General features: G+C 34.8%; 2 protein-coding genes across 2 annotated transcripts; one reads left to right on the forward strand and one right to left on the reverse strand.

Moving 5' to 3' along the window:
- The first annotated feature begins 5395 nt into the window (after window positions 1–5395).
- LOC113729583 (aquaporin NIP1-1) lies at window positions 5396–8138 on the forward strand. The gene is made up of 5 exons (XM_027253859.2): window positions 5396–5605; window positions 5736–5960; window positions 6674–6871; window positions 7436–7497; window positions 7777–8138. The coding sequence occupies exons 1-5, from the start codon at window positions 5477–5479 to the stop codon at window positions 8000–8002; spliced, it is 840 nt and encodes a 279-aa protein (XP_027109660.1). The 5' UTR covers window positions 5396–5476; the 3' UTR covers window positions 8003–8138.
- Window positions 8139–10003: 1865 nt separating this feature from the next.
- On the reverse strand, window positions 10004–12850 carry LOC113731111 (seipin-2-like). Its single transcript, XM_027256187.2, has 2 exons — window positions 11323–12850; window positions 10004–10634 (listed from the first exon to the last, which is right to left on the reverse strand). Exons 1-2 carry the CDS (start codon window positions 12466–12468, stop codon window positions 10155–10157), a joined length of 1626 nt encoding a protein of 541 aa, XP_027111988.1. The 5' UTR covers window positions 12469–12850; the 3' UTR covers window positions 10004–10154.
- Between the last annotated feature and the right edge of the window lie 7669 nt (window positions 12851–20519).

A 20519-nucleotide genomic window follows, 5' to 3' on the forward strand; every position in this document is an offset into this window, starting at 1 on the left:
GGTTGTTAAGTGTGGGCAATAAATTTGCGTATAGAAGCATACTTCACACGTGTAAAAATGTTTGGGAGGAGATGATGACAAATACATAAAGTCGTATCTAACTCTCATATTGAAATCGACATAAATTTTAGATAGAATTACCTTTACAACAACCATACCTCTGTATAAATTTTTTTATCGCTATTCTCAACTAAATACAATACTAAAATACCCTATATATAGTATTGATAATTAGAAAACTACCAAGACACAAAACTACCCAATAATTTCTCTATATCTTAAACAAGTAAACTACTAAAATTGGACCATACTTGAAATTTTAATTTAGTTTAGAAATAGGAAACAACGACTAATAGAAAGTGTGATTTAATTATGCCAACATATGGAAAATGCGAGACCAAATGAAAAAAAGAATTATAAGGCAGTCAAACAGTCACTTATTTTTAGTTGCCACATCAGCAGGTATAATAAGTGAAACTACGTAGTTTCACATTGGACAGGAAATTGGACACAAAATATTGGACAGAGGATCTACTCTCAAAAGAGTGCGCATGGGAAAATATACGGAGGAGGTATGTGTCCTAAGGTTCAAAAGAATATTCCTGAATGAAGCGGCTCTGCTCCAACCAATTCTGAAGACCTACCGTTTTCATATTAGGAAGATGCATGGAATTGGAAAGTATTCTGTGATTGGCTTAGAGAGGAAAACTTGTACCTGTAAAAGGATGGTGTTGACTAGAGTACCAACACGTAGTGGAATGTGAGTTGTATCTTCATCACGTTAAAGTACCAAAAAACTAGAAACAGAGTTAGGCACGTAACAAAATTTTACCACTTCAGCATCTTTTATTGTCACAAATGAATCCCAGAAAGATGGAAATATTCAACAGGCAACAGTTCTTCACGTGTTGGGCGCATTCAATTTAATACTACTATGTTGATCTGCAGACACTATAATAATCTACTCGCCAATTGGATTAATATCAAAGAAAATCACGAATAAAAGAAAACGCTCTTCCCATTTCCTCTAATGAGCATGGGAATTTTAAACATGAACAGTAAAATTTTGTCCCCATTAACACCTGTACTCGGTGGACAATTTGGTTCCAGTTGTTTTGGCGGCGAGAGCTCATGACAGCTGGTTGTTGTAGATTAAACTTTCGTTGGAATTGTTGCACTAGCTGGAATCTGTAAGTTGCAATTGCTTTGTGTTGTATTGTAACACATACGTGAAGGAGTTTTTTTTTTTTGTCAGCGACGATACATTTGTATAATTTATTCTATCCTAATCTAAGAAAAAAGGAAGAGCCTAAAGAGCCTGTGATAGAGACTAGTGGATATACAGATCCAACTAAACTAAAGATGTGCTATGGCATAATTTTTAAATTTTTTTTCAACTGAACCATTGGCCCGGTGGTTACGTGAAGGAGTTCATTTGCATGGATGACTGTTTATTAGTACAATTGTAGTAGTATTTCTTTTCTTTTCTTTTCTTTTCTTCCTTTTTTGGAAAGAGGCTAGTACAATTGTACGGTCTTTAATGGAAAATGTAATAAAGCATGCTGTCTAGAGAGAACTGGTAATATATGTGATTGTGATATGACTATGCAATTGGATAATTCAGATGTTTTTTTCCTCAGTTGTCTATATCAATTAATTTGGTGTATTCAATTAGAATGGCAAATTCATTCATCGCATCTTCACCAGAGCAATAAATTAATCAAAATCTGAGCAATAAAAAAAAATCGAAATCTGGGCACCCTCGTGAAGGATTCACAGCTAATCCTTTTACGTGTAAATTGACCCGTCTCATTCCCTTGCACAATTAACTGGTTATGCCTTGCATGATTTAAATTAACATGGACTCAACTCATAAATCAAGACCGAGTTCCACAGATGGAGAAGAATATAATAGTAAAATACATACAATTCTTAAATACGACAAGGAAGAATTGGACTTATTCATGTTTGAAGGTTGTTGAGTAATAAATTGAAAAGCATAAGTTGATATTGTTAATTGACCACTACGGGTAATTTTTTTGATAAAACATAAGTCAATATTATTATTAATCATCTCGCTAGAAATCGTCAAGTACGATTTGATTAACAAAGTAATCTGCACTAATGACAGAAAATACATTGAGCATGTCACAGATATATTTGATCTGAAAAATTATAAGATTGAAACGATAAAAAATAAGGGTAATTAAACAATCAAAAAGCAATACAAAATCTTCATTGAAAAATAAACAATTGAAACTGAATTTTATCGAAAAGCCAAATTTGTTGATTGCCATGTATCTAACAACCTACACTCTTTGCTCTCTCTCAATTAAAATTTAACTAGCAAAACTTTTATCCACTTCACTTACATTAATACTTAATATCTTGAACGTTCAACAGACTGATATCATTCCTGTCATTAGTTATCTCTCAATTAGCATTGCAACAATGCACATTCAGTCAAGAATTGACGATCTTCAATTTTTACCTATAATACAGATTTGGCTCCGACTGGGGCTCAAACTCGAGGCCTGGAGATGACTTTAGTGCTATTGAGCAAAAGCTCATTAGTTAAAGTATTCCTTTCCTTGTTTTGAGAAACCAAAAAATATATTAAAAAATCTAGAGTTTAATCCACCACATTAAATTGCATGTTTTTATCTCTAATAACTTATGGTGAATGTCCCATGCAGGAATGTGTTCTTAAACTCAACTTACTTGATAGGAATATTAACCAACTAACCATGTACGTTATTACTTTCGAAACCTTATGCATGGTATTAACTTTTATATGTAATGTGAGTTTTTACCCCCAAGAAACTCTTTTATACAAGTTTTTGCTCCCCTTCTATGCATAAAAGGAGATCCCAAAGCACTAACTTGAATAGCTTCTCTTTCACTTTCCTTATTTGTATATTTTGATTCATTACAAAATTATTTTTTAAGCCATTGTTAAGCTTGAAAGAAATTTGAGCAGCAAGCATGAACTTTAGAACAAACAAAATAAAAAAAAATGGGTAGTGAAAGGGATGGCGATTGCAATCATGGAATAATGAAGGTTTTTTTTAGAGTGGCTTTTTCTTTTTTTTTTTTTTGTGGCATAAGAGTACTAAATTTTTGCTTACTCATTAATGACCATCCTTTGCATTGCGTACGGACGGCCTAAATTTTTGTTTACTCACTGTTGACCGTCCTTTACATTTCGTACGGTCAGAATTTGATTACTTTATATTTGCCCCACAAAATCTGAGTCCTGGTTGCGCCCCTGATTTGCATGACCAGACTTGAATATGTCCTTCCTAGTTCCTACCCATTATTCTGTACCAAGTGACCTCATCATCATTGTCACCTCTTCAAGAAAATGGGTCAAAAGTATTGAACTTTCTTCATCATCATCATCCTGGAGATTAAAATTGTCAGTGCGGCCGCAAAGTATCAATAATGTTTTGATAATTTAAACGAAAGGAATGTGCATTGTTAGCGGTTGTCATTGGAGAGCGAAGCACAGGTAACAGTCCGTAGTGGGAAAATAGCTGTGTAATGCTTCGATGCTGCCTTTGCCAAAGATTAAATAACACCGACTTTGCTTTCAATGCCTTTCAAGTGAAAAGCATTGTCCTCAAATCTTCTGATGGCTACAAATTAATCCAAGTTTCAAAATCTGGCAGACAAAGGCAAACTGGACTGTTCTAGTCAGCGCCATTCTCAGAATCTAGCTGTCTCTAGGCAGCCATCAATTTGCAGCCTTGAACATGAATGCAATAGTTTTGGATTTGGGGCAGGGACCGTCCCTGCACGGTTCATGGTCCAGATTGGACCTCAAAAAAATGTGCGGCTCAGATAACAAGTGGTAACTCGATTTTCGCGTCAAGTGTGGGGCCCACCACTATCTGTTGTGAAAATACAACCTGTGGAAAAAAAGTTACACGGTGAACAAAAGAAGTTACGCGCTGTTGATGAAGAGGAAATTTGTCAGGGACGGTTGCACCTGCAACCGTCCCTGCCCCGAGTCCAATAGTTTTTTACTTACATCGAGAAGCACTTGGCCCAAGGATTCTGACACACTGGTCCCTCCCTGTTTTTCACTCACGAAATTACCTATATACAAACATTCATTTTTTAGGAAATGGGGCAGGAACCGTTCCTGCGAGTTCACGGCTATGATTTTGGTCAAAAAATTTATGCGGCTCAGATCACATGTGATAATTCGATTTTCACATCATATGTGAGTCTCACAAAAAAGTGTTCTAAAATTACGCTATGTATAAAGAAAGTTACACCGTGTGCTACCCATGTTACGCGCAGTGTAAAATGCACACAATTGGTACCCTTGTCCCATTTTTTATGTTACAAACTTCCCCTCGCATATTTTTGTCTTACTATACTGTTTATTAAATGTGAAGAGTTTTTTTTTCCTTGTTCATACATTAAAATCACACGCAACGTAACATATGAATACATACATTAAGAAGTATAGGGTTTGTTTAGATAGAGTGTTATTTGAAATATTATTTGAAATAATTACTGTAGCACTTTTTGTGATGTGATGTATGTGAGATAAAAAGTTGGTTGGAAATATAAAAAGATAAGTTGAAAAATGTGTTTATGATGCAAGCGAAATATTATTTGGAATAATATGGGTATCTAAACAAATCCATTATTATTCTTTCTTGTAGTTGCCCACATTCTCTAAGTAACTTTACTTTTCTAAAAATTAAACACCTAAACTACTAATCATTTGTTAGATATACCTTTAAGTCTATTATTGTTTCTAGTCAAGGTACTAAATTTAATTTTTTAAAGCGATATAAATAAACAAAAAAAAATACTTTTGGGCAAAACAATAATCTTTTTATTTTGATTTAGGCAAAAAAATTCGTTATAGTCTATGCATTTCAATGACTTTCAATTTTAAGGTATTTGATTTTTTCCCCCTAATTTTATCACCTTTTTGTTCAAGATTATGTATGTGTTCGATCTTAGCAAATATCCATGAAGTTTGTCTTCTATAACTTTGGGTAGTTTTAAAGTTCAAGTTATTTAAGCATGGATGTTTAGGTAATTTCAATTGATGAAAATTCTGAATTGGTTACTCTACCCGTCTATAAGCCCCTCACCTTCCCTTATTGGAGTCCAGGTCAGAAGAAGAGATATAAAGTGCGAGGCTATACTGGCCTAAACAAATTGCAGAGTGTGAAAATCATTGCCTGTGTGTTTCTGGGAACATTCGTTTCCCATTTGAAGGACGCAGAAATGTGGCATTTTAATGGTAAAGATGAGTAGATGATGACGATGGAACTTTATAAATTTTTGTGAAGGAAGTATGACTTTGCATCTTACTGTACCCGAGTACACGAGAGAATATACTTGAAAAGACCATATAAATAGCAGACTTCCACTTCTAACATTTATGTACGTCAAAAATTCACATAGTTAGAGTGAGACATTCCAATTTTGTATAGAGAAGTCCGTAATGGCAGACACATTAGAGACTAATAATCAAGACCATGATATTGTTGTGGAGGTAAAAGATGAGTATTTAGCTTCCAACAAATCTAACAACTCTTCTGGCAGTATGGTACCTACTGAATTTCTGCAACAGGTAATCCTTTACAGATTCTTGAGTTCTTCAACCAACATTAATTCAATCCAAGGGGATATTCAATTAGACTATTGCATTTACTATCTCAATCTTGTTTACTGATGAAACATGCCTAAATCGAATATTGCAGTTAATGGCTGAGCTAATAGGTACTTACTTGCTGATGTTCACCGGATTTACTTCAATTGTGGTGAATTTGGGCATGGACAATATTCTCACCTTCCCAGGAGTAGCAATCCTGTGGGGATTGGATGTAATGGTGATGGTTTACGCAGTTGGACATATCTCTGGAGCTCATTTTAATCCTGCTGTCACCATTGCTTTTGCCACATGCAAGAAGTTTGCATGGAAACGGGTAAAATAATTAATGTCAAGCATGCGTTTATTTATTTATTTTAGGTAAGCATCAAGCATGCATTTATGCAAAAAAATTTCAGAGTTAAATTAATTATCATGCCGAATCTAAGTCTCTTTTTTGAGCGCCGAATCTAAGTCTAGAGTTTCAAATGAAATTTGTACATGTTTACTGCAAAAGTTTATTTCTGTTTAGATTGTTCTTCTAGTTAAAAACATTTCAAGCACATATATAACAACGTAGAGTCGGATAATTCTGTAGACTAGATTAATCTTTCTTTGTACTGATAGTATATATATAAATGGTTTGAATGCATGACAACATGCATCCAATCCTGCTAGTATATATATATTTCTAGTGCATAAAAAATTAATCCTAATTCTATTATCTTTTATAGGTTCTATTGTTCTATATTCCCAATATAATATACTCTGTATAACCTAAATGAGTAGAAAATATGAAATTCTCAGATGTTAAGATCCATGTTTAGCTGGAAACTACTGAGATTTGTAAATCTAAGATCAACACGTTAGAATAGTGTTTTGCATATTGAACATAAACAGCCAACAACATTTGAACTTGACAATCCAAAACTTCATGAAAATTATGAATTTAGAAAAAAAAAAAAATTTTGCCGCCCAAATGTGTTTTCTTGCACCTCTTGCCTTTAAATCTCTTATTCCTGCCACTGAATCCACTCTTCACCATTGCAGGTACCTGCTTATATTTGTGCTCAACTCTTCGCATCAACTCTAGCAAGTGGAACCGTCTGGCTTGCTTTTGGCGAAGAACATTATCAATCTGTAGGCACTCTTCCGGCGGGGTCTAACGTCCAATCTTTACTTTTGGAGTTTGTGATAACATTCTATCTCATGTTCGCTGTGTCCGGTGTTTCCACTGACGAACGAGCGGTCAGTGCAAGATCTCATCTCTTTTCTCTGCATATAGTTTCATCAAACGATGATTTCTTACTTGTAAACTAGTCGCCATAAAAGCCATAAAACTAGAATAAGAATAGTTACGTGAAAAATGAACGTTGGAAAAAGGTGTTTAGGTTAACCGTTGATGCTCAGAATCGAGTGAGATGAGATTGGCTCGATCTGGGGTGTGAATAATGGATGCCTGCTATCGAGACAACCTTAATTTCCTCGATTCCAGGCGTCAATTATTTAGTACAGTTGCTCTATCTATTGAACCAAATCCCAACCATTTAATTAACGTTCTAGATCGAGCCAAGTTTACTTTTTTTGATCCAGAGTGTCAACTGTTCAGTGCAGTTACTCTTAACTGTTACACCAAACTCCAACCCTTTTAGTTCATGCTCTAGATCAATCAAGTCAACCTTATTTTGCTTGATGCAAGATATCACCTTTTTACCCTTGAAAAAGTATGACTTTTTGACGCATCATTCTCTCTTTTTTTCAAGAGCTGTTCTATAGCTTATTTGTTGATTCTTGATTTTTCATCATATGCAGACACCAGAACTCGCTGGAATAGCTGTTGGAGCCACCGTCACAGTTAATTCTTTGCTCGCCGGGTACTAAACGGTCCCTTCAATAGCTGATTAGCATCTAAGATCGATCAACACCCGAATCACCCACCTAATAAAATATATAAAGAACACCCGAATCACCCAACGAAGCAGGATAATATATATGTTGATGGTTTCATTGAGTTGAATTAATAAGTGGAGGTGCTGTTGGATGATTAAAACGTTGCCTCCTTGTGCCTAATGAGAAGAACTTAGCAGACAATTTTTTTTTTTTTTTTTTATGTTTCATACTTGTGTCATTGATAAATTACTTTTAAATGACAGGCCAATTTCAGGGGCATCAATGAATCCAGCAAGGAGTTTGGGGCCAGCAATCGTATCAAATTGCTATACTGGAATATGGGTGTACATTGTTGGTCCTATAGCTGGAGCCTTAGCTGGTTGCTGGGTTTACAACATTGTCAGGTTAAAAGACAAGCCGCCCAGTACTGAAACTGTCAATAGGAATTCATCATTCAGAATGCGAGCAAGAATGATCAGCAGCCTCTAACTGTATTTCACTTTTTTTTTTGATTCATCGCTCAGAATGCGAGCAAGAAGGATCAGCAACCTCTAATTGTATTTCATTCTATTTTTTTTTTGTGTCTGCAATGGTGAAAATAAAGGACTTCTGATGGACTTTCGTACCCTTTTTGTTTGGCATGCAGACCACCAAAGACTTCAGAGTTGAATTATTCCGTATTCAAACTGACTTGCCTTTTAAGCTTTACTTTTAATTGTTTCCATTCTTAATTTCAAAGGAACACAAAAGTAGTATCACCCACTAAGAAGTTCAGCTGAAACAAGAAAATCAAAGTAACCGACTTTGCTAATCGAATGCAGCCTTTTTGTTGTTGCTTAAACAAGACGCTGCTCTGTATACCAGAAATACAAGCACAAAGGTGAAACTGCAATTATAGAATTGAAAACAGAGAATATTGGACTTCATGGTGCCTTTGTTTAGGATAACAAAACAAGGACATGGGCAAAAAGGTGCAACTAAAGTCCCCTAGATTATATATATATATATATATAATTAGTGACAAGCAATTTGTGCTGCAAGTTGTTCAAGACAATCATCTAACCACGCATTCATATGCTGTTCGACATCGATGCTTCACGTCTTCTTCCAACCTCTTATTTACTCCCTCCGTCCCAATTTATTTAACTGCACTTTAGAGTCTAACTCATTACGTATTGTGAAAGAATCGTGAGTTGGTGGATTTTGTGTTTCATCAAGTTTGCCCATAATGATGGTGGTACCAAAAAAATGAAAGAATTTGCTTGCTCAAGGACATCTGGGGTCTATGAGGTTGATGTTTTCCCAATACACAAAAATAAAAATTGAACAGGAGAGATATGTGGAGGCGCGCATGCTATCTCGCGACCGTGAATTAGACAATTAGTTCATGCACTTTTGTTTTCTTAATAAGGCTGATGGGTCCACAAAGAACGCGTACATAACCTTACAAACTGAAGGGTAAAAGGCAGCAAGTTGTGTATGAAAGTTAGAAAGTTGTGTGGTAAGATTGATTCATAATTGACACTTTTGGAAGTGACAAAACACTTTTGACAATCCAAATGGAAAGCGCACGACAAAGATGGATGGAGTAAAAGTTTCTTCTAAATGCCAAACAATGACCAGTGAACACTCGAGTTATACACAATAGATGCCACCGTCAGCCAAAGACAGGAAAGAACAGACAGAAGATCGTCTAAGAAATTACAGCTGGCTCCAAAGTCACCAACGCGCAAATTCCATGGACACAACTACACGGATAGCCATAAGTAGACTCCCCTCTTAACTTGAGTATTCCATAGCCCAAATCAGTATCATAACAAGAAGCTAACAGAAGAAAATCCATAATCTAAACCAACATAATGCAATTTCATTCACGTTTCAGCCCATTTAACTTTCTCTGTTTCATCATCCAGTAAGAACAAGGACAAAGTTGAAGAGATCAACCAGGATAAAGAAGTGGTATTCACTGGTGTTGGTTTGTTTGGATAGTAAACTTATCCCAAATAATATTTCGCTTGCATCATAAATACATTTTCCAACCCACCTTTTTATATTCCCAACTACCTTTTTATCTCACATACATCACATCACAAAAAGTGCTACAGTAATTATTCCAAATAATATTTCAAATAATACCCTATCCAAACAAACCTGGTACCGTTTTAAAGCAATTGACGCCCCTGAACAAAAATGCAAATTATGTTCAGACAATTTTTCCTTTTTCCCTCATTTTTTCCTCTTCACACTCTTTCCAGGATTCTGCATCTGTTGCAACACAAGTGGCAACTAGTCACTACTTACATAACTTCAGGCAGAAGAAAATAAAAATGCCAGGCCATGAAGATTTAGATCAAGGCAACACTGACATTGCGTTTTCATAGCAGTGACTGCAAGATGCATAATAATTCTAGCATTTGCATTGTTACTTTCAACACTATAAAATATTTATCTCAGATTTAAAGGTTAGTCCTATAAACTGTCCAGAACAAGTTTTGAGAAGGGAAGTGGTTGTAATTTATTAAAGCTACCTTTTACTTGCCCGTTACCATATACAAACAGATTCGAACCTGTCAATCACAACACTTAAAAAAAAATTCTATCTTTAACAACATCGCCAAATTAGCCAAAATCATGCACCCAGCTAACTTTGAATTGAATCACTGTTTTGTAGTGGATCATTTCTAGTACGACCCAGATTTACTCTTGGGATGATTATAGAGTTGCAGCAGAGAAGAGTAAAGAGCAACTCAACTGTAAATACTGTCATGCTAACCCAGATAAACAATGTTCTTCTCCAGTACCATACAATTCTTTTCAGTAGAGGTTGTTCTGATTCCAGTGTTAGAGATGCAGCATATATTTCAGGAACGCCTGCACCATGCGCAAATTGAGCCCGTTGTACAATAGTCACCCTTAAGCATGAAGTTGGTCTACCACCTTCAGTAAAACCTTTAAACTTTATGATCAAATCTTGGGACTCAGATGTATAGCCAGTAAGGAGCGGAGCAACTTTGAGAAAAGTTAATAAGAGGCGAATAGGCCTGCTTTTAAACGGCAGCATGCAGGGGTGCCTAGAGCTTGCAACAGCTTTACCATCAGGATCAAGAAAATCCACTCTGACCTTCAGAGAAAGAGAAATAACTCAATCACTGGATCCCAAGTAAGCAATCACATAAAAACAACATCACACTCAAAAAAAACAAGCTTTCAGGGTTAAATATCCTCCATACTTCTTGCAAAAAGAAATCCCAAAAAAAAAAATCTCAATGAGCCGCATGTTCTTGACTTGGTATCAGTTATCTGGTAAGCCAGAAGCACACTCCGTGGAACCAGAAATGGACGAGAAGAAGATTCAGATGAAAGAAAAATAAAGGAGTTATAACACCATCGTATGCATAAAAGTTAACTTCACTGACAGTGGAGATAGAATAAGGACACTAAGTCTGTAATGCGGTGGTCTTTGAAAATGTTACTCAAACATCAGAAGAGTGCTTTCAGTTCACATCCATAATGGGAAGAATCCACACAAGTTAATGTAACCCAGACGGTGTATCTGGCGAATGGACAAGTGAAATAAAAATGACATAAAACCAGACCAATTGAAGCAAGTCAGCTGGAACAGGTTCTTCCTAAATAAGAACCAATAAAAACGCATTCTGAACCAGATATGAGAATGACATTGATCTATTTATGCTGTGACAGATTCTTTGAAGCAGCAATTATCTTAACTCAAGAAAACATTACCACTCTGAACTTCAGCAAGAAAGGGATTCCCAATAATGAAGCTTCATAATATCTAATCTACATACCTGAAAGATCCCAAGATTCCGATTGTAGTCAGACTCGGGTAATGTCAGTGAAACAGTAACCTGCAACTTATGATCAAGAGGTATAACACGCATTCCGTCAAACTTCAAAACATCGAAGTTTTCACTAGACTGTATCCCACAATCTGGACCAGGACACCCTATTATCGGCACATATGCTATTGGACTCTTCTGTGTATAATCAAAATTCAAAATTTCCTTTATTCTAACTGGTTCCTCCACCGCAGCATTCATCAATATACCTCCCACAACAAACGCGGATACCAACAATACGACCAAAACAACACATACATAAACCGACCACAACAGTCCCCATACAAACTTCAAACCCAACTCCAACAACGATTTATGCTGTCTAAACCATTCATTGACAAATGATGAAACATTCCCAAAGAAATTACCCAAAATTCTCAGTGCTTTTCGAATCAAATACTGTCTCCCTCGCTTCATATAACCAAAAGGATCCATTACGAACATGTATGAGGTATAAATAGCCCATACTGGAAAAGTAAAGAAACTAAACAACAAACTGAATTGAAACCCAATTGCTTTTATTACTAAACGAACTAGAACCATCAAAAAACTCGAATCCCCTCCGTGTGTTCTGCTTAACCCCGAATTTTCTTCAAAATACTCATCATCTCTTTCATTATTCGTGTATGAAATCATCGAATTAGCCTTACTTTCCCCATCAAAACCCTCACTTTCACCATTTTCAACTTTTGCCGATCTCAAACTATGCCTAATTTCATCTATTTTCTCCGAATTGAGAGAAAAAATTCCATCTTTCTCCCCATTCTCCTTCAACTTCTCAGAAAATCTAAGCATAGCATCTCCAGAAGTAACATTATTCTTCTCAAAACTTACCGAGTCCTTCCGGGAAGTGAATCTCCTGCGACGGAGACTCACCGGAGACGGTTTCTCCGGCGAGGGCTTGGTGTCAAGAGTAACACCTGAAACAGATGATGATGATGACACGTCAGCATCGGACTCAATCCGTCCGGGAAGAGATTCTACGCAATCGTAGAATGGGAATTCATCACAAGCATCAAGAAATTCTTCTTCTTTTCCTTTTTCTACGTAGCCGTTTTCATTGCAGGATTTCCCCTCCTCCATTGCAATAGGCATTCGTACAAGAAAAGAAATGTATCTATCAACCTACGTATTTATCTCGGCGAATATACCAATTTTGAGATTTTTCTTTTCTTTTCTTTTCTTTTTCCCCCAGTGGAATTATTAGGGTTTGGCACAGGAATGGAGAAGGAGAAGATGAAATGTCCAGAAAAAATAAAAAAGGAAAGGAAGGGGGATTTTTTTTTTTCTTGGAAAAGTGGGAATTTCTGCTTGTACGTTTTGTTTTGTAAGTTGTACTCCAGAATTCTTAGTGTATACGTTTACGGTTGCCAGCAAGTTCCTCCTTATCACTTGCGCACGTACGGTTCTACGGAAGCGCAATTATTTATCTTTCACTTAACTCCCTGTACTCAGCGCAAAGCTATACTTTGCTCCCTATCAACGGTTTACCCCTTAAAGCCAATTATTATCTCAAGCAAACCACCCTTCTTTATTAGTACAACGTAGAGGCAGAAGGAAGAAGGCAGTGAAGGTGGCCTTCTTCTCCACATCTCCGGTTGGATGAACGGAGCGTTATGAAAACGGTGCAGCCAGTAAATGTTTTTTTAATTATTTTTTATTTTACATATATTAAATTGTTATATATATATATATATATATATATATATATTTGTTTTTTACGAAAACTCTTAAAAATAGTAATCAAAGGCAAGTTTTTCAAAAAGCTAATCCAAATTGAGGACAGTAAAGATGAAGGGAACAACCTAAGTTGAGAAGAAAAAACATATAACCTGAACTTGGGGTATGTCCATGCCTTAAAGGAATTTTTTTTTTTTTTTTTGTTTTAGAAGGCTAGTAGCTCGCCACAATGGCGCAATCATCGAGCTCGCCTCTCTGCATTCACATTCACAGAGGTTCTTTGCTTTTAACTTATCATCTATTCAATCCAAATTCAAATAATATGTCTATCTGAATCAAGCATTCTAGGACATGAAATGCGATGAATATGTACGTCTCCCCCATAATACATGATACATGGAACCACCTTTTTTTTTTTTCAAATGGTACCCAAAAAAAATGTTTGTAATCACTAATGAGACTTAATGAAAAAGACCCATCGAATAAAAATTGAAATATCTCAAAATATGACTAATAGTGGCCATCTATCATTGGCCGATGACAAATCATAAGATAAACCGTCCATGTTACATTGTTACTAACCAACCATTTCAAAGAATGCCTTTGGCTTGCCCCTGTAGAAGTCTGAACTCTGGACAAAACTGTCATAGTTATTTTGGATTGTTATTTAATATATATATAATAAAAAAATAATTGAAAAATATATTTACAAAAATTTTTAAAAAAATTTATTTGTTAATAATCACAATCCAAGTCCAGACTACATAAGTCCATGCATCGGAAAGGCCATCTTCTTTATTTTCAAGTTCACCGTAGAACCAATGGGGGAAAAGCAGAAATGAAATATTTTAGAGAAGAGAGACGAGATAAGAAAGGATTTAGCAAACGGAGATATCAACTCTTTCGAGAACCAGTGCTCTTCGGAGATGGGGTGCCTCCACGCATAAATTAATGTTCAAATAGAGCTGACAAATAAACTCAAAATCCAACAATTCATCCAGTCCGCCTATTAATTTTTATGGATGGATTGGATCAGTTGGGTAATGGATTTTGTTGGGTTGGATAAGAACAACCCAACTTATTTATTGGATAGATTGGATTTTTTATTTGGACACTCAATATCTAACATATTTAAAAATAATTCTAAATAATAATTCTAAAATTCAATACACATATGTCCAACCACTTGCATTTCGACATGTGTTAACAATTTATTGACCAATTTGTATTCACAATTCTCATATATATATGTTTTCAATCAGTTTTTTTTAATTTTTATTTAAAAGAAAAAGAAATTTGAAATAAAAACTCATGCTTATTTTACTTTTATAGCAGTAATTAAACTTGTTCAACTTCTATAATGATTTATTATGCCTTTTAAAAGTATGCTGTTTTCCTCCCTTTTTATTTTTTATTTTTTGTTGTTGTTCTCAAGTTACTACTTGATTCTGTTTGTTAATATTTCGTGTACGAAGAATAGAGTTTTAAATTTGTTCTAATTGCATTCTTTTATTTTTCTCTAACTTGTTTTATTTCATTGTTAATAATTCCTCATCAATATTATAATACAACAAATTATGTCTTACTTACATTTTTTTGGATACAAAGGAGAGGCAAAGGCCTCTTAACACAATACTAAGCGCGGGACTGTTACCCAATTACGTCAGCTCCTAATAGTTCCCTGAGTCCTGTCAGTGGTTCTTCTATCAGTCTATTTGGTAGCTATAACTGGATTGCTTCCTTTGCTAGCCAATCTGCACATCTATTCCCTTCCCTCCAGGTGTATTGCAGTTTGCATGATCATTCTCTATTCTTCACGTCTTATCTGCTTGACCAAGTTATGATAAGGCGATGTGGCCGTTGCTTCTGCTATCAGCTCCAATCCCATTTTCGAATTTGACTCTATGATTACATCCTTGTATCCTTCCCCCATGCCTGTTGCATTCCTTTAAGAATTCCCCAAAGCTCTACTACTATGTTGCTTGCCAACCCTATACTCTCTGCAAAACCTTCCAACCATATCCCTTTCTCATCCCTAATGAGCCCTCCTACTCCTACTCTTTCAGGGTTTTTTTTTCTGAGGCGCCATCTACATTTACTTTAATAACTCCTTCAATTATCGGAATCCATCTTATAAAACACTCCTATTTTGGTGATCTGCCTCTCCCATTGATGAGTATCTTTTTTGCTTGTTCTGCCATTTGCCTCAAAGCTGTTAGAGAAATCTTGAGGAAGTATTCCTCTCCTTCAATAGCAAATTTGTTTCTAGCTTTCCAAGCATGATATACAATTAGTTGGAAAATCAACTGCCACGTCACTCTCTCCCCAGCTCCTATACCATCTTGCTTCTGGTTCCGGTCTAACCAATCAATTGTACTTTTGTTGAAGAAATCCTCCCAAAAATGTGGGAACACCAAACTCCTCCAAATTGATTTAATCTTGGTATAGTCCCTGAGTGCATGGAGTGTGGTTTCAGCATTCTCTATGCACATTGGACATTTATCTTTCGGTGTCAAATGTCTTCTTTTTTTCTCTCTTTTGTGCAAGTAATTTGCCATGTCGAATCAATCACATTAGGAATTGCCACCTCTCGGGGCCTTTCTGTTTCCGGATCCTCTCCCACCCATTCTTTCTTGGATCCAAATCTTCTTCTTCCAATGTGAGCTCATGTGCTGAAGCTGATGTGAAATTTCCTCTTAATTACATTTTCAAGCATAATATAATATAGCATTCAATAATTTAAGTACATCGAATATTACAACTTACAATAAAGCAGATATAAATAGTAAAAGTATTAAATAAGTTGTGATAAAAATAAGTTTCAATCAATTAGTAGTATTAAAAAGTGTCAAGTCAGCAAATTTTTTTAGCTAATCTATTTAAATGTACAATTTATAATCTAAAATTTACAATACAAATAATATAAAATATTATTATATTTATGATGTATTTCCAAGGAATTTAAGAAGTGAGTATGTGTTTGTGTGCGTGAAAGTATGTTAGTATGTGAAAATATATTTATACATGTGAAAATGTGGTTATGTGTGTGAAAAAAAAAATCTTTTTGTATGTTAAAATATATGTGAGAAAGTTTATGTATCAAAATATATTAATTAATATGCATTATGGGTTTAAGATGATCCAATATAACCCAATTCAAAATCAACCCAACCTAAAGTTAGGTGGGGTAAATATAACCCATTTAGGTGAAAAATCAATATCAACTCGTCCAACCCACCCAATTGTGAGGTATACATTCAAAGTACCTTTAAACCCACATATAGTAGCAAAATTGGTGACTTTTTTTCTTTTACTTCTTTAAAAAAAAAATGCTAGTTGCTTTGCTATCCAAGAACATAAAAAGAAAGTCTTTTATCCCTTCTATGTTTTATTGAGTGCATAAGCGAACTTGCAATTCCTTTGCCTTTTTCTTCTCTTTTTTGTCTTTCCTTCTTCGTGCGGACATGCTACTAATTTTTTCTTCCCTTTTTATACATTATTTTTCAAAGAAGGATCAAGAGCAATTTACCACTTTCCTCTTTGATGACTAGATTCCATGACATGTCACTACTTTATTCTATTTTGTTCCAAATATTTATATAAGCATTTTTTTTTTGCTTTCTGTACCTTAAATAATAGTTGGGGATCCATGAAAAAAGTTTAAATTTATAATGCTCAAGTAAACGTAATTCAGAATGTAGGGATAAGATCAAAATTTTATAATGGATCCCACCTCTAATTTTTAGTGTGCTTATCCTCTGTCCAGAATAGCGAAAGCCTTTATATGAATCTACTTTTAATGAATTGATTCATCATCACTATGGATCTATGTAGTGTAAGTACTTGATTGAATGTGCTTTGAATCAAAACTTCAGTATTTTCACTATTTTGGAAGAGATCTTTCTCCATCTTTTGGTTGGCAGTAAATCTAGGAAGCCAAATGAATCTTTCTCAATGCAGGCATCGCAAAAGCCGAATGTGTGTTTTGACGCTTTTGGCAAGTCTTCTGGGGTGGTTGAGAACAAGTAATGCGGCAAAGAAAAGCCGAAAAGGGGTTTGTAAAATATAATGGAAACAATAATGTTATAAACCAGTACTATGTTGGACTAATTTTAGCAAGTTTCTCTTGCTTCCAGCCTTTTAATATGGATAGAAAATATTTCTCCTGATTGCTAGCGAAGTGGAAGACCGAATGTTGAATATCCTGCAATAGAATTCCCATTTACTTGTGTAATGCTATAGACCAAATGTAGAAAATTCAACAATATATGCTTCAGAAAATATGAATAGCAGAGAGATTTAGATGAGACTTTTCTGGAAAAAATGGTTGAATCGGATATAAAAGAACCAAAAAAATTCACCAAATTCATAAGTTTGGGACAGTTGGTAAGCGGGTTGCTAATATGCCAACGGAAGGTCGCAATAAAAGGTGGGAATACCGGATGCTCCTTTGCGCGTGGAAACTTTAATGGAAATGTAGAAAATAATTAATTAAATGGAAAGAATGTGTGTATAAGAATTAACTAAAGAAATAAGTGACGGACAAAGAATTGTGGAAATACCAATTGACTTGATGATCGAAACAAATGTTGCAACCAATCTTGTATGAGTCGGGTGATGATACGTCAAAATCCCACTTGAATTTTGGAATTAGACGCCAATAATGCGACTAGTCCTACTTCTAGGACTTTTCTACTTCAGCCAGGAAAACAATCCAACACATGGGGAAAAAAAAACCTTCATTCTACTGCATCGCTGTCACACAAATATGTTCTTGAAATTTTGTACTAGACTCGGTCTCAATATTCACTTCAATCGTTTCACATTTTTTTTCAAGGGAAACTCTACGAGGAGGAAAGGAAAAAAGAAAGACTAGAAAGCTGAACTAAAAACGTCATAGTAACCTAACTAATGTTCTGCTTCAATAAGGTGGAATCAGTCATTGGACTTCATTTTTGTTGAACTTTCTACTCTTATCACTAGCTCCGTTATTTCATTGCTTTTGTTTGGTTGAAAGGGCTTCAAACCTAGGTCTATGCAATTCTGTCCCCATACTTGGAACCTAAGTTCTTCGGGGAAGATTGTGGTTTGGCCCAAAATTGGTCACGAGTCGTGCAACAACCAGAAAGTGAATTGAGCAAGTCATTTTAATCTTAGCTTCTTAAATTTAAACACGTTTTTTCTTTTTGCTGAACAGCAAGTGCACCAACTTCTTGACTTTGTGGAAGCCTAATTAGGGCTTAGCCGGCCTAATTAGTTGGTCGCATTGGATGTCTTATTGTCGAGAAGGCTTTCTTTCCTTAATTTCACTGCTTATAGCGAAACAATATCGTAAGATTTTTTTTTTCCCTCTTGACATGTTTATTGGATATGTTTGCAACAAATAGTAAACTAGTACAGTTCCTGTCAATTTTTACTGAAAGATTAATATCCAACAATTAGATGCTTTGTACTCCCTCCGTCCCACTTTAATAGTTCTATATTCCTTTTTCATCTGTCCCAAATTGTAGTCCACTTTCCAATTGAAGAATGTAGTTGTATTTTAATTTTTCTAAAATACCCTTATTCAATGTAAGTAGTTGTTACTATAAACCTACCCCATTTAATGAGAGCTAATTCTTTTTTTACCATCAATTCAAGTTCCCATAAAGTTGTATCATATTTAATGTGAGGGTATTTTAGGAAAATAGTAATCTAAATTTACTTTTCCAATAAAGTTAACTATATTTTCTTAAACTGTATGAAAAAAGAAACAGGACTATCAAAGTGGGACGGAGGGAGTATATCTTCTTGACGAATTAAATGTTCACAAAAAAACAATGATTAATTCAAGTGATAAAATAGCCTTTTTTAAAGTCACCGGTGTCCATCACTACTTTTACATCACCTAACCCTCTGCAGTCTGCCCACTAGATATTTGATGTGATGCACCAAAAAAAATATCTTGCTTAAAATATCGAGGGGGAAAAATACAGAATATGATTGATCAAATGGCCTATGAGACATTTTACCTTCAATCATCTTTTCTAGTTAGCCAATGACTATATTTTAGACCAGTCTTAATGATAATGAAAGGCCAAGACGAGGGATCGAGTATGTCATGAATAAGATTGTAAAGTGGAATTAGTCCAAATTTATTATTATTTTTTTCATAATTACATTATTTGTTTCTTTTTTTTTAATACTTAAGTTAATTTCTAATAGTTAGAGAAGACTCTTAGAATCTTTTTTATTGCTGCGTCCAATTTCATAATTTACGATTGCGGGATGATAGGGCATAAAAAGATGTGAGAGAAAAAGAAAAAATGACATTTATTCGTGATAGGATAGCACATCGATTTTGTTGACATAAAATAAAGCAAGAGTCGTGGTGTCGAATTAGCCCATCTAATATGCTGTTTAGCGGACGTAGACCGGAGTGATTAAGTTGCCTTTAATTGTAAATCTATATAGCTTTTGAATTTTGGGCGTCTAACTCATGATTCAAAGACGTGAGGCACTTTTTTGTATTGGTGGCAGGCAAAGAACCGATTTTCTACATATCGTCCAATCCAAGAATGTCCCAGGTGTACAAACAAAACAGCACAATTTATCCTTTAGTTTCTTAATTCTATTAAAAATTGTTACAATAGAATCCTGATTCCTTAAGAATAAGGGTATTTTTAAAATTTAATTTTATAGTATACACTGATCTTTTCTATTTCATTTCAAAAGTTAAATATCACAAAGAATAAAATTCCAGCAATTTTTTTATTTAAAGTTTCATTAGGCTACAATGTTGTGCTAAAAACATGGTCAGAATTACGTCATTGATCCCCTAAAAACGTAGGCTGAATTTTATAGAAAGTGCTGTAACTATGGTAGCTTGCCCCCAGGCCCCCACAACTAATAGGCAATTAGAATTACACGTTTTTTCCATTTAATAATACAAACATAAAAAGTCTTATATGCCCTTCAATTTTGAGTATCACAACCTCTTTTTTTTTTGTTCTTTTCTCTCTTATTGCATTTTTAGTATGATTCTACTTTCTCCCTTGTCTTATTAGTTTCACACTTTAAAGAAATCTTATTTACTTAATATATAATTTTCATTGCAACTATTCATGTTATTATTTTTCACTTGATTATTGCTTCACCATATTTCTTCCTATATCCTAGAAATAAACAGGTTTTGTGAATGAACGTACATATAATCAGAAACTGATTTTATCTAAAAAAAATAGAAGTATTAATTTTAATTTAAGCAACTGAATTAATAAAAAGATCCAAGTAAGCGATTTGTTGGTGGTATGGGTATATGGTTTACTCGGCCTATTAACAAGTTAATAAATAGCACAAAAATACCAAAAAAGTTAAATAACACAAAAAAATCGAAAAAAAAAGAAAAAGAAAAAGAAAAGAGAAAATAATGAATATCCTTTAGCATACTGGTCAAAACCTGTTCGAGTATAAACAATTTTTAGTTG

Source organism: Coffea arabica, chromosome 2e (assembly GCF_036785885.1).
Source record: "Coffea arabica cultivar ET-39 chromosome 2e, Coffea Arabica ET-39 HiFi, whole genome shotgun sequence".
In the NCBI taxonomy this organism is placed as follows: Eukaryota; Viridiplantae; Streptophyta; class Magnoliopsida; order Gentianales; family Rubiaceae; genus Coffea; species Coffea arabica.

Bases quoted from the DNA above. Each gene is read 5' to 3' on its own strand.
- LOC113729583 (XM_027253859.2), top strand. From the start codon at position 5,477: ATGGCAGACACATTAGAGACTAATAATCAAGACCATGATATTGTTGTG. The intron at 5,961-6,673 runs GTAAAATAATTA...TCACCATTGCAG, and splicing joins AGAAGTTTGCATGGAAACGG to GTACCTGCTTATATTTGTGC. The intron at 7,498-7,776 runs GTACTAAACGGT...TTTAAATGACAG, and splicing joins GTTAATTCTTTGCTCGCCGG to GCCAATTTCAGGGGCATCAA.
- LOC113731111 (XM_027256187.2), bottom strand. From the start codon at position 12,468: ATGCCTATTGCAATGGAGGAGGGGAAATCCTGCAATGAAAACGGCTAC. The intron at 10,635-11,322 runs GTATGTAGATTA...CTTTCTCTGAAG, and splicing joins GGAATCTTGGGATCTTTCAG to GTCAGAGTGGATTTTCTTGA.